This window comes from Notolepis coatsorum (assembly GCF_963971535.1).
Source record: "Notolepis coatsorum genome assembly, chromosome: 2".
Lineage (NCBI taxonomy): Eukaryota > Metazoa > Chordata > Actinopteri > Aulopiformes > Paralepididae > Notolepis > Notolepis coatsorum.
In genome coordinates this window covers 112,032,652-112,049,490 of record NC_140166.1, presented here as the reverse complement: position 1 = coordinate 112,049,490, position 16,839 = coordinate 112,032,652, and the positions used below count along the sequence as shown (strand labels likewise).

At 45.7% G+C, this 16,839-nt stretch overlaps 2 protein-coding genes across 3 annotated transcripts in view; one reads left to right on the top strand and one right to left on the bottom strand.

The window, feature by feature from the left end:
- Positions 1-16,839, bottom strand: part of LOC311223146 (histone-binding protein RBBP7) — a 38,152-nt gene that overhangs the window by 10,611 nt on the left and 10,702 nt on the right. For both annotated transcript variants that reach the window (XM_084307896.1, XM_084307897.1), the window contains exons 4-8: positions 13,971-14,147; positions 7,521-7,636; positions 7,037-7,197; positions 6,790-6,916; positions 6,051-6,128 (exon numbers count right to left, since the gene is read on the bottom strand). In XM_084307896.1, coding sequence (XP_084164022.1) covers positions 6,051-6,128; positions 6,790-6,916; positions 7,037-7,197; positions 7,521-7,636; positions 13,971-14,147 — 659 coding nt within the window. The remainder of the gene's footprint in view (positions 1-6,050; positions 6,129-6,789; positions 6,917-7,036; positions 7,198-7,520; positions 7,637-13,970; positions 14,148-16,839) is intronic.
- On the top strand, positions 44-5,897 carry LOC311248876 (uncharacterized protein; the record flags this gene model as incomplete). Its single annotated transcript, XM_084338105.1, has 7 exons — positions 44-62; positions 567-623; positions 1,022-2,912; positions 3,036-3,095; positions 3,297-3,368; positions 3,718-3,859; positions 5,891-5,897. The coding sequence occupies exons 2-7, from the start codon at positions 606-608 to the stop codon at positions 5,895-5,897; spliced, it is 2,190 nt and encodes a 729-aa protein (XP_084194231.1). The 5' UTR covers positions 44-62; positions 567-605.

The window sequence follows — 16,839 nt, the reverse complement described above, 5'->3', positions numbered from 1 at the left end:
CCCCATCTTGCGCGGCATTCTGGATCTTTCCTCACAGCCCCACCAGATTTTCACGTCGAAAGGTAGGTGATATGAAATCATACTTATTTTAGAGTATATATATCAAATTTCATGAGTATTCATCTATATTTAGTCATCTAAAGACTACTAGATGTGAACGTTTGTACCACTGCAACGTTATAATTGTTCGAATGTGTTCGGGGCGACGCTGATTTCCAAGTAAAAGTAGCTTCCTGTTCCTTAAACACGAACTCCCACTCGCCCCAAGATGAAGTCAGATTGTTTGGTTATGTTGCTAGCATATATAGCCAGTGTTTTGTCCGACGAAATGTGTTGTACATTTGTAATCTTAATAAGAGATCTAAGTTTGTCTGAACGAGTGATGAACTGAGGTTGCGCGAAAATAATCGAAGGGAGAACAATAATTTTCGCGGGGAAAATAATGAACTGGTTTTCTCTCTCTCTCTCTCTCTCTCTCAATCTCTGTATAAAAAAACATCTGAAGCAGTGACAAAGTCAGACAGCAGACACGGTAGGTTTGTGTGTGCTTGTTTGTTTCTCTACAGGTGAATGGAGGTGTGTGTGTGTGTGTGTGTGAGGCTGCCATGCTGAACTGGGTGAAGGTAAGGTTGTGTGTGTGTTTGCATGTCTGGTAATATTTCAGCATAATCATTTTGGTTTCATGCTCATTCATATTCAAGTTCATTAACAAAAGGCAAGATGTTCTTGATACCTTCCATTGTTCTGCATCTTTTCATCAGAATTTCACTCATATCCAACAAACCATAGCAATAAACTAAATTCATCATTGAGGTCAACAACCTCCTTATCCATATTCAAAAAAACAATTCAAATCTAATTTAATTTCATCATAAATCACTCACATAAGTTCCCTCCTAGCACTGTTTTTTTTAAATAATGTGCTAAATAAATCAAATAAAATAAACTCGTCAGTCGTACAATAATAATAAAGTTCATATTATTTTACTTTCTTGTTTAAAATATTTTTGTGTGTTTGCAGAGCATGCCTAATATCCGGCAAATGCGGAAGAGGGAGAGGAAGGTGCGTCTGTGGACCCAGGAGGCCATGGATCAGGCCATTGCAGAGGTCAGAGCAGGCAGGTGGAGTGCGAGGCGGGCAGCCACGTTGTTCGAGGTCCCTAAGTCCAGCCTGATCGACCGACTCAGCGGAAAGGTGTCTCTGGCCTGCAACATCGGCCGGGGCACCTATCTGACCCCTGAAGATGAGAGTTCCCTGGTGGAGTACTGCTTGTACTCTGCCAGTTATGGGTTTCCGCTGACGAGGTCGCAGGTCCTGGCCCACGCCCTGGCCATCTATAACCTCCGTCACCCAGGGAACCTAAAAACATCCCTTGGCCAGGGGTGGTGGATAAATTTTAGGGAGAGGCAACACCATCGCCTCACGATCCGGATCCCGGACACCATTGACCGTGGGAGGGCAGCCTGCGCTAAGAGGGGGGCCATAGAAGAATACTTCAAGCTCCTCACCAGCACCATGGAGGAGCACGGGCTGAGGGAGAAACCCCGTCATATTTACAACTGTGACGAGACGGGGTTTCAGATGGACTCCAACCGGAGGAAGGTCGTTGTGCCCCGTGGGACGAAGCACGCCTACAGGCAGGCCCAGGGAACCAGGGAACACATCACGGTCCTGGCCTGCCTCAACGCGGCTGGGGAGGACGTCCCCCCTTTTATTATTTATAAGGGGGGCTACCCAGGAGGGCCCTACAATAGGGAGGGAGTCCCCAATGCCCTCTACGGGAAGTCGCCAGCGGGGTACATTGACTCAGAGCTTTTTAGGAAGTGGTTCACCGACCACTTCCTGAAGTATGCCACGGAGGAGCGCCCGCTGCTGCTTGTGATGGACGGTCACCAGTCCCACCTGGATCCAGAGCTGGTCCGGACGGCACAGAGGGAGAGGGTCATTCTCCTGTGCCTACCGCCACACACCTCTCACATCCTTCAGCCTCTGGATGTGAGTTTCTTTGCACCCTTGAAGGCAGATTTCTCCGGGCTTGTGGGAGATCTGTCGGCAGTTAGCCACTCCTTCATGATTTCTAAAAAGGAGTTTTCAAGGGTGTTCAGAGACACCTACCAGAGGCAGAAAGATCGGAGGGTGGTGGTGGCTGGCTTCAGGAGGTGTGGCCTCTACCCTCTGGACCCTGCGGCTATTGATTGGTCGAGGGTCATGCCGTCTGCCCCTCCCCCTGCATCTCCTGGTGCCAACCCTGCTGTTACCCCCCAGCCCAGCCCCCCACCCAGCCCCCGTGCTCCTAGCCCCCGACCCAGCCCCCGTGCTCCTAGCCCCCCACCCAGCCCCCGTGCTCCTAGCCCCCCTCCCAGCCCCCCACCCAGCCCCCGTGCTCTAGTCCAGGACTCACCCCCCAACCCCTACCTCAACCACCCCCTTGTAACAGCAGGGAGGATCACAGCGGACCTGGGACAACTCCTGGCCCAGATAGAGTTCACAAGAAGATCTGGAAAGGTCAGGAGGAACACCACCAAGGCCCGCCTGCTCACCGCCCAGGAGATGACGGATGCCATCGATGAGACAGAGGACCGCGCCGCCCGCGCCGAGGCAGGAGCTCTGGCCAGGGCAGACCGACAGCGGCAGCGGGCTGAAACTTTAAGGACTCCCACAACCTCCTCCCGTACCCCGCGTGGTGGCTCTCTCCCCAGCCGCAGAAGAGGAGTGTCCCCCGGGGCCGCTCCCACCACCAGCTCCGGTCTTTCCATCGCCGGTCCCTCAGCCTCAGCCTCCATGCCCCCCTCTTCTGCCTCCCACAGTCTGCTGCCCGCCTCTAGCCTCCACACCAGCACTCGCCTGCCTGCTTTGAGAGGGGAAGATCACCACCCCTCCACCTCTTCCTCCCCAACAGCCATAATGGATGGTATTTATTTATTTGTTTTCTTTTAACAGTTATTTGGGAGACAACATTCTCAGTTAGCAAAAAAGTATAAATTTTTTTATGAATAAATAATCATGTTTTATTGTTTCTTAACCATTTTCTCAGAGCCGGCAGTCCCACCGCAGTCCCACCGGGTGTCCCAGCCAACTTCCTCTCCCTCCCACCGTAAGCTTTTTCAAACAACTGTGAAAAAAACACGATCTACAAATGTCCATGGCCAAAAGGAACAGGAAGAAAAACTCTTATTGTACCTGCCCCTACGGCCTACACACACACACAGTACACTGATAGACTGTTCATAGCGCAATATTTACCAAACCAAACAAAATAATTTTTTTGAGTGGTGCTCCCTTTTTGTGTCTGCAGCCTCCTGTATTCCTGGACCAACAGGAGCATCGACGTCCTCCTCCTCCCACGCCAGACCCACGACACCCATCGGCATGTTACTTATGTTTTTTGAGTTTGTCAGGGCAAACTTATGAATTGTTATTTATTTTGTAAAAAATTTGCTGATTTTATACAAATTGCTGTGGGGCACTTTGAACTGTGGTCCATGTGTGAAAAGTACTATATAGATAGTTATTCATATTTATTACATGGCGTTTTCACATTCGCCGAAATGCTTGCTTGTGATCCTCAGCGCTGCGCCTCGGTATTTTAAACTCCGTGTCGGTCAATTATTTTGCGACAATGACCTCGTAGCTATACATTATCCCTTACTTATTATTGGACCTTGGTATATTGTAATCAAGCAGCGTCATAATAATACATTTCTTTTTAACTGCAGGTCACACCACCAAGAGGCAGAAGCTGGGGATCTGGCGGTGTGGCCGGTGTAAAAAGGCGAACCCCCCTGTGGACTCTGAGGGTTTGGTGTCGTGGGTCCAGTGTGACAACTGTCACAAATGGTTCCACACCATGTGTGTCCAGTGGGAGGAGGAGGAGGACGAAGATGCTAGTTTCTGGTGTTACTGGTGTTTGGATGAATGAGTGTATGAATGAGTGAGCGAATGAAAAAATTTATAAATATGTATGGTGTGCTGTAAATAGTTATTGTTCCAAGTTATGTTTATTGTATTTTTTATATAATGTTTATAAAATTTTATGAAGTGCTGGCTGTTGTGTTAAATTTGTCATATTTTTGTTGAAAACACATGTACTCACAAATGTTAATGTGACAAGTGATTGTGATTAATATTTTGTTTGTTAGACAAATAAAATGGGGATGTTGTTTGCTCCTGAGATGAGATGGTAGACAAACGACACTACCTTCCAGCTGACAGTAGATGGCAGCATTGATTTTAAAGGATGAAAACAGGTTCAAACAAAAGAACTCCATTTTCCAAGACCTTTTTTCACAGTTCACAGGTCAGCAGGTCGGTAAAAGTTGATGAAAATGCGATCTGAACACAGGAGCGTTAAACTATGAATGCGCCCTCACGTCACCTCAGTACAGTGACCGTGAATGGCCACCTAATTATCATAATTAAAGTGCATCATTAGCATTATGTTTGTTGTCTAAAGGGAACTAAAATGGTAAAATTTAAGTTTTTAAATGATATCCGCATATATAGGACAAATAAAACAGCGTTGTTTTGTAAAAAACTCCAATGAAAACGGCGCAAGGTACGTAATATTCGCTATTGTTATGCAAATGTGATAGAATCCTATAAAAAGGTGGACGCACTTGGGCACTGTGACGTTATGTATGTATATCCTAAATTCTCCATCCCTCTTCTGTGACTAAAGATCCCAATGGAAACACATATTTGTGATTCCAGATCTTAATAGAAACACATCTTTGTGATTCCAGATCCTAATGGAAACAGATCTTTGTGATCACAGATCCTAATGGAAACTAGGGATGCACCGACATTTCGGTGGCCGAAAACTTTCGGCCGAAAATGGCCTTTCGGCTTTCGGCCAAAAGAGTTTTTTCACCGAAAATATGTCACCGAAACAGAAACAACCTGTAACCTAACGCGTGTTGTTGTGATGATGTTGCGCTGTCGGGAGTTGCGCTGTTTCTATGTAAACTCTGCGCGCAACGCGTCCAATAAATGCTCTAATGATCTAATATGCATATTATTCAGAGCGAGAGGGGGGGGGGGATTGTGTTTCTCACATTGACGCTGTCTGTCGCGCGTCTACTGTGCCGAGTCAAGCGAGCACATTCAGCTGGGGACTAGAAAGGTGCGCTCAGTAGAGCACAGATGTCCGCTGCGCAGCCAGAGAAAAGATGGAATTAATGTACTGTATGCATTCAGACAGTGCTGAATGCAGAGGTGGCCTAATGGTTAGAGAAGCGGGTTTGTGACCGGAAGGTCGCCGGTTCGATGCCCGGGACCGGCAGGAAAAATCTGCCGCTGAAGTGCCCTTGAGCAAGGCACTTAACCCCCAACTGCTCCAGTGGAGTTGCTCAGTGGCCAATGGTGTCAGACTGTGGTTGTACTGGGCAGCTCCCAGGTATGAATGGAACTGTGTGAGTGTGAAGCAGGGCGTAGCTGAAAAAGAGCATCTGTGCTCAGCGAACCTACCCTGGGTAAATAAAGGTTAAACAAATGTTTTATGGACCCATAATAGTGATTATTTATTATTTAAATTAAGTTTAGCCATAATCATATTTTTCCATAATCATAATGTTCCACAACATTGGTAAAAAAAAAATCTATTCTATGAATCATTTTCGGCCTTTTGGCTTTCGGTTTTCGGCCAACTGTTTTCTATTTTCGGTATCTGTTTCGGCCAAGAATTTCCCATTCGGTGCATCCCTAATGGAAACACATCTTTGTGATCACAGATCCTAATGGAAACACATCTTTGTGATCACAGATCCTAATGGAAACACATCTTTGTGATTCCAGATCCTAATGGAAACGCATCATTGTGATTCCAGATCCTAATGGAAACACATCTTTGTGATCACAGATCCTAATGGAAACACATCTTTGTGATTCCAGATCCTAATGGAAACACATCTTTGTGATCACAGATCCTAATGGAAACACATCTTTGTGATTCCAGATCCTAATGGAAACACATCTTTGTGATTACAGATCCTAATGGAAACACATCTTTGTGAATGCAGAATAACTGGATGACGTGTACCCATGTTTCTACCTGGAAGATTTCGTCCTTGTGGGATTCAAAGGAGTGGAGCTTCAGCTTGAGGTTCCTGAGATCCCACAATGCAACAGTCTAAAACAGAAGGGAGAGGGAAAAAGAGAAAGAAGGGACATACAGAGAGGCTCTGCATTAAAACATTTCAACCTTGATTCTACATTGCTTTTCACATTAATCTCAGCTAAAACCAAATGCTTTTGCATCAGAGGAAGGTATTGGGGAATGGTGGTTGGTTGGTGTGGTTGGTCTGTATAGTTGGTTGTATGGTTGGCATGGTTGGTGGTTGGTTGGTACCCTCTCCTCTCTCCTACCTTGTACCCTCTCCTCTCTCCTACCTTGTACCCTCTCCTCTCTCCTACCTTGTACCCTCTCCTCTCTCCTACCTTGCACCCTCTCCTCTCTCCTACCTTGCACCCTCTCCTCTCTCCTACCTTGCACCCTCTCCTCTCTCCTACCTTGCACCCTCTCCTCTCTCCTACCTTGCACCCTCTCCTCTCTCCTACCTTGCACCCTCTCCTCTCTCCTACCTTGTACCCTCTCCTCTCTCCTACCTTGTACCCTCTCCTCTCTCCTACCTTGTATCCTCTCCTCTCTCCTACCTTGTACCCTCTCCTCTCTCCTACCTTGCACCCTCTCCTCTCTCCTACCTTGCACCCTCTCCTCTCTCCTACCTTGTACCCTCTCCTCTCTTGTACCCTCTCCTCTCTCCTACCTTGTACCCTCTCCTCTCTCCTACCTTGTCAGCAGAGCCGGTGGCCAGGATGAACTCGCTGTAGGGGTTGAAAGAGAGGCAGTTGACCTCGGCTGTGTGGGCATCCACAGAATGGCTTGGCTTAGACGTGTTGTTGGAACGAGTGTCCCATCTGAGAGTGAGGGGGTTCACAAAAGATGTACAATGCTTCAGTTAGTTGTTTGTGCTAAGCTCCATCTTCCCTTTATTTAAATATTTAATTTCTGTGCTCTGTTCTGTCCTCAGGCCTCACATCATGAGCTTCTGGTCGTCAGCCACGGAGCCAAACAGGGACTCGTGTAGCAGGTGCCAGGAGACGTCCTCCACCACCGCCGTGTGTCCTGTGAAGATGGTCTTCGCGTCCACGATCTTCCCCTCCTTAGGCCCGGCCCCTATGTCCCACAGGCAGATGGTCTGGAGGGGGGGTGAGGAGGAGGGGGACAGAAGAAAGTTGGAGAAAGAAGAGGTCGGGGGCGGGGGGGGGGGCGTTAGCATCTTTTCAATCCCATCATCTATCTCCTGTTTGTTATTCCATCTGCAAGCTGGTTTACAATTACAACCCGTTTACATTTGTATTGTATGTAAACACCAGACTAATATAGACCTGTATTTTCAATTAGGATGAGTGAAGAAAGGTACTTTCATGCCATGCCAACATACCAATGATCTATAATAGGGCTATGGGGAGAACATAAGTAATCCCTGAGATTAGCCAGGAGGACGTGGAGGTTACTCACGTGGTCGTCTGAGGCGCTGAGCAGGTTCCCGCTGAGGTTGGGGTTCCAGGAGAGGCCGTAGCCTTCCTTCTGATGACCTCTCAGCCTCAGGTCTGGACTGCACTCTCCACTGGGGTCTGACAAGTACAATTTCATTCTTAGATGGATCATGATACAGATGTTTTTGTTTAGTCAACTAATGTTGATGGAATTTTTCAAGAACAAGTTACATTTAAGACTTTTTAATAACATTTAGAGCAACATTTAATAAAAATGTCATACTGGCAAAAAAACTGAAAAAACAGACACTGGCGGCTGCACTTGCGCCACTATAGGCTACACTATTAGGTCTACACATAGGCGTTTCACATCGGCAGGGCTCCGTGCCGGTGCCGTTTCACGAACCCAATCTCCCAAACCGCCAGCGTGTTCACTCCGGAAATAATTCGTTCAGAACGTGAAAAATTGGTGCTCAGCTGCCTGGAACCGAAAGACTTTTGGTTTTTCCTTGCGAACCTTGACATCATCAGTGGGCGTGTCATATTCTAGGCTGTAAGGACAAGCGAAAGCAACGAACAGCAGAGGTTCGGCATTGCACTCAATCGATCCATTCAACAGGAAGCGATTTGCGACTGATGTCAAAATTTGATTAGATTCCAATGTATTGTTATTATACAGCACAATACACCATCCAACCAGAGTGGATAAATAAATGCTCCAGAAATAAATATGCGTGGAGAAAGGCTTAGTGAGCCTCAGCGCGCAAGCACACACGTACTGTATACTTTATAAATGAATCGTTCCAGCAAAGTAGGCTTCTTTTATTCTAATGACTTGTTTTATTGGGTATCATAGTAGTAAGTCCTAATGTAGAACATGACATATTAGCATGACATCTGATTTATTAATGCCAATACTGAACGACTGCGCAATTGGCTCTTGACAAGTGTAAACTATGGATTAGTCAGTTGCAGACAGTCAACTTTTTTTTATTTCATTCATTTATGCATTTCTTTATCCACTCTGATTGGATGGAGTATTGTACTTGTGCTGTATAATGACAATACATTTGAATCGGATCTCATCTTGAGATCGCTACCGAGAGAAAACAGGGTTTATTCAATGTATGTGATGTATAGATTGGGGGGAGTGACCACAGCTAAAACGGTGCCGGGTCAGAGAGGTCGAAGTGCATGCGGACGGTGGAAGCAGGAGACGGTGGTTCAGTAGTGAGGCACACTGCCAGCGAGAGAATGTTTGTTGACATTCCTTGTGGGAACATCTGAGATTAGAGTGTACTGTAGGCCCAGAGCAGGAGGGAGAGAGGTTCATCTGAATGAAAGAATGAAAGTTTAATGGTGTTAAAGGTTAACGCAGTTGTCATGACAACATGACAACCAGAAAGGGGTGGGCTATCATAGTTATGACGAAGATCCTATAAAGCTGACAGTGGTTCCGGGTAGGGCAGACTAGAATCCGACCAAGAGCGAGTAGGACTGAGATCACACAGACACTCTCTCCTCTCATTGAGAGAGGGGGGGGGGGGGGGGGAGAATGCCACATCACCAGTAGCTTCGGCTACCACGAGGATGGTCTTAGGCTAACGAACAGGCCTGAACACTATTGGACTGAATCACAAAAGGACGATAGACGAACACACCGAAAGATCATTAGAATAGACTCTTCAAGGACGATACAATTTGATAACATCTGATAACATCTGATTATGAGGTTCTGTTTATAGCAATAAAACAACGCTTCTCCTCATAAGGTATTTCACGGTGTCGAAGTGTCGAATTCTTACGGAGGTGGAGAATTAGTATGGTTTATGGATTGCACTAACGGGGGAGATAAGGATCTTATCTGCCAGTATCTGAGACGTCAGGACCATTAAAAGTACACAACGCAGAGGAATTGGATGGAGAGCCAAACAGACGAAGACGTGATACTGGCTAGTTTGATCAGAATCTTACAGTTGGTGCCGTTTGGACCCGGATTATTGCTTGCTTTGAAGTTGCTTGAAAGGAAGAGACTGTGTGCAGTGCCGAGGCGTGAAGGGGTAGCGATGGACGTGAGCCCAGCGAGCGAGCCGAGCAAGGCCGGAGAGATAAACAGCGCCATGGACCCAGCGAGCGAGCCGAGCAAGGCCGGAGAGATAAACCCAGCCATGGACCAGAACAACTGACGGTGAAAAGATAAAGTGAGTCTCAACAACTTCACAAGCCAATAAGAAAACGAACAATAGTGTATCCGTAAACGTAATTAGTTTGACACAGAGAATGCCAGCTGTAATAGTGTGTTTGAATAACAGCAGAGCGGCACCGGTTTTTGTTTTGAAAATCGAGAGTCTTATCTACAGAGCACAGAAGCCACTGTATAGGAGATGGGAAGGGAGGCAAAGGGGAGATGTTCATTCAGTTAAAGGGGCAACATCGTATTTAGTTTGATTACTGTTCAAAACGCAGAAAGCGGGAAGCGGGACTGTGACGTGAAGGGAGCAGTGAACAAACGTTACGGGTGTGGTCGGTAGCGAGAGAATGTTTGAGACATTAAAGGGACGGTGGGGAAAAAAAATAATAATAATTGAGCAGACAAAAATGGCCGCAGCCACGAGGGGTTTAGAATCAGGAAGTGACACGTCACCTACAATCCTCTAGACTGAGTTTTGGCCGCCATCTAGGGGGGCAGTGGGATAATACAGGCAAATGGAGGAGGAGTAGGTCGCCACCTAGTGACGGAGGGGGGGGGGGTAGTGCTGGGGAGTTTCCATTACCCATAGGGGAATATTTAGAGTTTAAGTTAATTAAGGAGTTTAACTTTTTCAAGATTACCAACTGCTTGTGTGTATACACGGTGGTGTATGTAGAACTTTGTAAAGGAACTCAAAGTGTGGTATAGAGCGACGGTGACAGCTCCAGGGCGACGGTAGACAGCCCCGTAGGGTATAGAGCGACGGTGACAGCTCCAGGGCGACGGTAGACAGCCCCGTAGGGTATAGAGCGACGGTGACAGCTCCAGGGCGACGTAGACAGCCCCGTAGGGTATAGAGCGACGGTGACAGCTCCAGGGCGACGGTAGACAGCCCCGTAGGGTATAGAGCGACGGTGACAGCTCCAGGGCGACGGTAGACAGCCCCGTAGGGTATAGAGCGACGGTGACAGCTCCAGGGCGACGTAGACAGCCCCGTAGGGTATAGAGCGACGGTGACAGCTCCAGGGCGACGGTAGACAGCCCCGTAAGGTATAGAGCGACGGTGACAGCTCCAGGGCGACGGTAGACAGCCCCGTAGGGTATAGAGCGACGGTGACAGCTCCAGGGCGACGGTAGACAGCCCCGTAGGGTATAGAGCGACGGACAGCTCTGTTGTATGTCAGATGATAGTACGAGTACGTATGTGAGTTAGGAGCAGGGAACCAACCTTCTCTGTTGTATGTTAGAGCGATGCTCGGTTGTATGTTATTATCATAATAATAAGATCGATATACAGGTTAATTAAATAAGTTTAATTATGAAATAAGAGGGAGTTCGATCTCCAGTGGGGCCTTCTCACACCTAATAAATAGGCAGAGTCTTGAGGGGACACGTCACCAGAAAGAACTGGCGCGCGCTGGGGGTCACCCGTGGGACAAACGTAGAGCGCCGAGTGGGTATCGTTTAGCTGCTGGTGTCACGCCGGAAGACAACAAAACAGGGAACAGCCCTGTAGGATTAGATATGGGTGTTGAGAAGGTGGGGGACTAATAGAGAACAAATAGCGCCATGGGCTGTAGGACACTCACACCGTCCAACAGTCTGAAAGGGTGTGGCCATGGCAGGGGCTTGCAGAGGAAAAAATATATAGAGAACGAGCTGCAGGCCCAAAGCCACGGTAGACTAATAGAAAACACAGGGTAGAGTGTACAGAAAAACTGCCGGCGTGGTGTTTCTGCTTTCAGAGTCTGGAGAGGGCCGACGGCGGTGGAGATGAGCCTCAACCAAGATGACCGACAGGGCGGAGATGACCGACGGGGCGGAGACGGCCAACGGGGCGGAGACGGCCGACGAGGCGGAGTCCAGCGGTCGCAGGCGGTGTTGCCCAGGGGAGAACGAGGCGGACATCGGAGGGGGCTTCCCTGCGGAGATGCTGTTTAGAGAGCGTTTTGAAACAACAGAGCACGGGCGGTGAATCATGGACAAACAGGGACTTCCTTTCAGAGTCAATCAGGAGATCGAGAGACGAGACAACAGCGAGAAGTCCGGTGTTCATTGATTAGGAGTATGAGATATAAATGGAGGATTCATATAGAAGATATATGTATAGAAGGATATATATATATATAGAAGGTTGATAAGAGGGAAAACAGTAAAACAACAGGATGGAATTATTGGGAGCAGACAGAGGAGCTCTAATTGTTATGAGTCGTTGGATGTTGTTGGTGTTGGTGGTCGGTTTCGGTTCCCTTTGTGCACGAAGGGGGGCGCAAACAGACATCAGGCAGCTAGATCACTGGGTTGACCGTGGGCCGTCTTCGTTTCTTGTGCACGAGAGACGAGGTTGGTTTGCTTCAACCACAGGCTATTTTTGTGTATAATTAATTGAAAAACCAAGTAGTCTGTTGATTCTGAAAGTTGATTGAGAATCAAAGGGGGGAATGAGAGAAAACAGGGTTTATTGTATGTGATGTATAGATTGGGGGGAGTGACCACAGCTAAAACGGTGCCGGGTCAGAGAGGTCGAAGTGCATGCGGACGGTGGAAGCAGGAGACGGTGGTTCAGTAGTGAGGCACACTGCCAGCGAGAGAATGTTTGTTGACATTCCTTGTGGGAACATCTGAGATTAGAGTGTACTGTAGGCCCAGAGCAGGAGGGAGAGAGGTTCATCTGAATGAAAGTTTAATGGTGTTAAAGGTTAACGCAGTTGTCATGACATGACAACCAGAAAGGGGTGGGCTATCATAGTTATGACGAAGATCCTATAAAGCTGACAGTGGTTCCGGGTAGGGCAGACTAGAATCCGACCAAGAGCGAGTAGGACTGAGATCACACAGACACTCTCTCCTCTCATTGAGAGAGGGGGGGGGGGGGGGGAGAATGCCACATCACCAGTAGCTTCGGCTACCACGAGGATGGTCTTAGGCTAACGAACAGGCCTGAACACTATTGGACTGAATCACAAAAGGACGATAGACGAACACACCGAAAGATCATTAGAATAGACTCTTCAAGGACGATACAATTTGATAACATCTGATAACATCTGATTATGAGGTTCTGTTTATAGCAATAAAACAACGCTTCTCCTCATAAGGTATTTCACGGTGTCGAAGTGTCGAATTCTTACGGAGGTGGAGAATTAGTATGGTTTATGGATTGCACTAACGGGGGAGATAAGGATCTTATCTGCCAGTATCTGAGACGTCAGGACCATTAAAAGTACACAACGCAGAGGAATTGGATGGAGAGCCAAACAGACGAAGACGTGATACTGGCCAGTTTGATCAGAATCTTACACTACCTTTTGAGTACATGGTGTAGATGCAATGCCAAACATTTTAAGCTGTTTTGCACATGGCACATTTTTCCACTGTTGTGTTCATATGGTTGTGTTGTGTTTACTTCCGCCTGAGTAACGCCCCCCATTGATGACGGAGGACGGTGGAACGTTGGTTTTGCTTAAATAGGTGTAAACGTGGGCTGGTTCGCCATAAAGCACCAAGGTTCAGAGGCTCCAGAACGGAGCCGGAGCTTGAACTGGAGCCCTGCCGATGTGAAAGCGCCCAGAGGGATGGACCTGCAGAGCAAAGTTACCAGACTGACCACAACTCTTTCATTACACCAGAGTGAGAATAAAGAAGTTACAGACACGCCCCCTTATGAGAGCCACCTAGAATTAACAAATAGATTGATAATAGACTAAGGGCTAGATCCACAAAGAATAGATTGCACGGAGGAAGTTGCACCCTTACTTAAAATTCATTATGAATTGAAAATGGGGGACCCTGATGTAAACAAGACGAAAGTCTTTCTCTGGTCTGCATCCCCTTAACAATTGTGTGTATTGAGCCGTACTGTATTGTACCCATTCTGCAATCTGTTAATACAATCTGTTCACCGTGCAGATTGATTGATTGATTGAATGAAAATTTTATTAACAGATTGCAGAATGGGTACAATACAGTACGGCTCAATACACACAATTGTTAAGGGGATGCAGATCAGAGAAAGACTTTCGTCTTGTTTACATCAGGGTCCCCCATTTTCAATTCATAATGAATTTTAAGTAAGGGTGCAACTTGCTCCGTGCAATCCATTCTTTGTGGATCTAGCCCCAAGTGTGTGTTCCTCATGCTTTCAGCTAATATGCATTAAAGAATTATTGAATAAAACAATGTCATATTGTTCCTCTTTAATGCAACTTCAACAGTTTGTATGGTTGGAATGGTTCTGGATGTGTGTACATTTCCTCTGACTGCATACGACGGTGGTCCTACCTGGCTTGGAGGGGTGCTTGGTGTAGTCGAACACCAGCACGTCGGAAGTGGGGGTCTTGGTGGCAATGATGCAGGGGTTCTGAGGCATGTAGCGAGCTCTGTTCACCTCGCCCTCGTGGTTGATCTTGATCTCAATCTCAATCTTCCCACTGACCGAGCCAAAACCGCCAAACTCTGAGAAGGAAGGAGACACCAGATCACACCAAGATGTCAGGGTGGGATATTAAATATAAATAATATATATATATATATATTAGGGCTGTCCCCGACTAAGGATTTGGATAGTCGACTTTGATTGGCCGAAATTTGCCGATAGTCGACTGTTAATTTTTTTTTGCATTCGACTAAGAGGTTGGCAGTCGACTACGGCTCCTTTCGATCGATTAGTCGACTAATAGGGGTCAGCCCTAATATATATATATATAAGTATATAAATAATATAAGAAATTATATACTATTCCCAGTGTCAGAAATATTGTGTCTGTTACTATGCTTCAGTAAATTGTAATGAACCAAAGGCGAATATAAATTATTATTATTATTTTTTGACGGTGAATAACACCATGCTGAAATGTACCAGAAGTGAAAAATTACCACTGAGCTCATTCAGCACCTTCTTGAGATCAAGTGTACTAAAGATCTAAGCAAATGAATAAAGGGCAGATGATTTACAGGGTTTTTTGTTGATACAGTACTGAATTTTGCCAACCGGACATATGCAATTTAAAATATGAAGATGTATAGAATATCAGGCCCTATAAATGACTTTATTATGGCCAAGTCATACATCTCTGGATCGGGCCAAATATCCTCTTTCCAATGGCAGAGGTAAGTCTGGATTTAGTACCACCAGACGCCCGTTACAGGGCAGCAAAAACCGTGAATGAAATCTACTGTAAGTACAGTTACTTTTGTATAATGTCCATAGCTCTGCCATTTTTCATCAGATTGTGAGGTGGGTTTTTTCTAGACGTTAACAGAAAGGTAAAGAAACAATATACGTTGTATTTTATGGCAATAACGTTGAGGTTTGTTTATGCAAGATATACACATGAAAATCATGTGCGAAAATTTATATAAAAAATGGTTAGACTTCCGTTGTCGGCGGCTGGTGTGAGCTAGACAGTGTAGTTTTTCGTCGAAAGCCCTGGGTCTCCTCTTTCTTAGGACTACAACGATTTCATGAGTGCTTCTTCTTCTCACGTCTAATAATTTAAATGATAAAAAGGTTTAATGCTTGACAATCCCATTTTACTGTAATACAAATTATATGAAGTAAACAGACTGAAAACATTATCTCATTAGATAAAACAGATATAATATATTGTGAATATATCACAATTAGTTTCTACATTTGTTCTTCTATTTTTCCCTAAAATAGAAGGTCAGCATCACATTGTTGAAATGTGTGGTTCCATTGGAAAGCGCTAGCCTGCTAGCCTCATAGCCAATAAGTACATACAGGTAGCAATGCAGGGCAGCTTTCTGCTGGGAGCTACATGTACAGTATGTCATGACTTTCCCAGCATATAAAGATGTCAAATATTCTGTCTTTCTTTGTATCGATTGCTTTCGTGAGGTCTCTTAATGAATTCCACTCGTGTTTTACTGTGATCTTGGGTTGTCATATAGTGCGCTTTTTTTGGGAGGAAAAAACTTGCATAAATTGTACCTTTAATATTGTTCCATAGTTATACAAACCCCGCAAATAAATACTACCACCACCACCATTATAGTCCCCAGGACCCCTGCCCAAGGCAGGACACCCCTCAAGGTAGTCCCCAGGACCCCTGCCCAGGGCAGCACACCCCTCAACGTACCTGCTGGAAGACACAAGAAAAACGATTTCAGCACCCAGAAGGAATCAAGCAACAAGCACTGACTGACTAGATTCATTCAACCTTTCTTCTGGACAATAAAACATCACTAAATATTACTCTTCATGTTTGCAATGTTAACAACAAAAACATTTTGAGCACATCTTTAATACAAGTTTTCAGAGATATGTCATATAGATTTGTTATCATCATTATCCCCAGATTGGCCTTATCGCCCAGCCCTACGTGGCTACTGAGTTACATAGTGATGATCATGGCTGTTATGTAGTGTTACTAGGGGTGGGACGATACATCGATCCAGATCGATACATCGATCAAATTATCAACGATCCAATAGGATCGATGCAACGTAAAAAGATTGAAAATCAGCAGATTCCGCCTATTTGGTCCCAAAATAAGTCCCTGCTTTTAGTTTTCTTTTGCAACGGGTCGAATGCATCCAACATGCTTTGCATCCTCCCCATTCCTTTATGACCATGTCGCATTAATTAAAGACCTAAACTAACGTTAGCTGCTTACGCTAACTAAGCTAAGCTAACCCTGATCAGAGGCATAGAGAACAGCAGAGGTCCATTAGTGGGGACTGGGGAAGGGGGGGCTTTCTCCCTTCTGTGTGTGTGCGCGTTCGCGTCCCATCTCTGGTCTTTGGAAAGAGGATGGACAGATAATGATATTTTAAATGTAAAAAATATAATACATAATAAATGTATACATGATCATCATGCAACATAAAACAATTATAGGAACGGTTTGCGAGAGGGAGGTAGGTAGGGGTTTTAGGTTGTGTGTTGCGAGTTCCAAAAGATGGAACTTAAAGTTTAAAGCTCAATATATCAAAACGTGGCACTTTACAGTGAACAGGAGGTATATTTGTATTAAAAACAATAGATTGTTTTTCATTTAAATGTCTGGAAGAGCTAAAAAATAAAAATGTCAAATGATATTTTCGTTGCCTTTTTTGAGTTGATCTTACTGATTGTGTTAAATGGGCATATGATATTATCTCGTATCGATCGCAGGCACCTGAATCG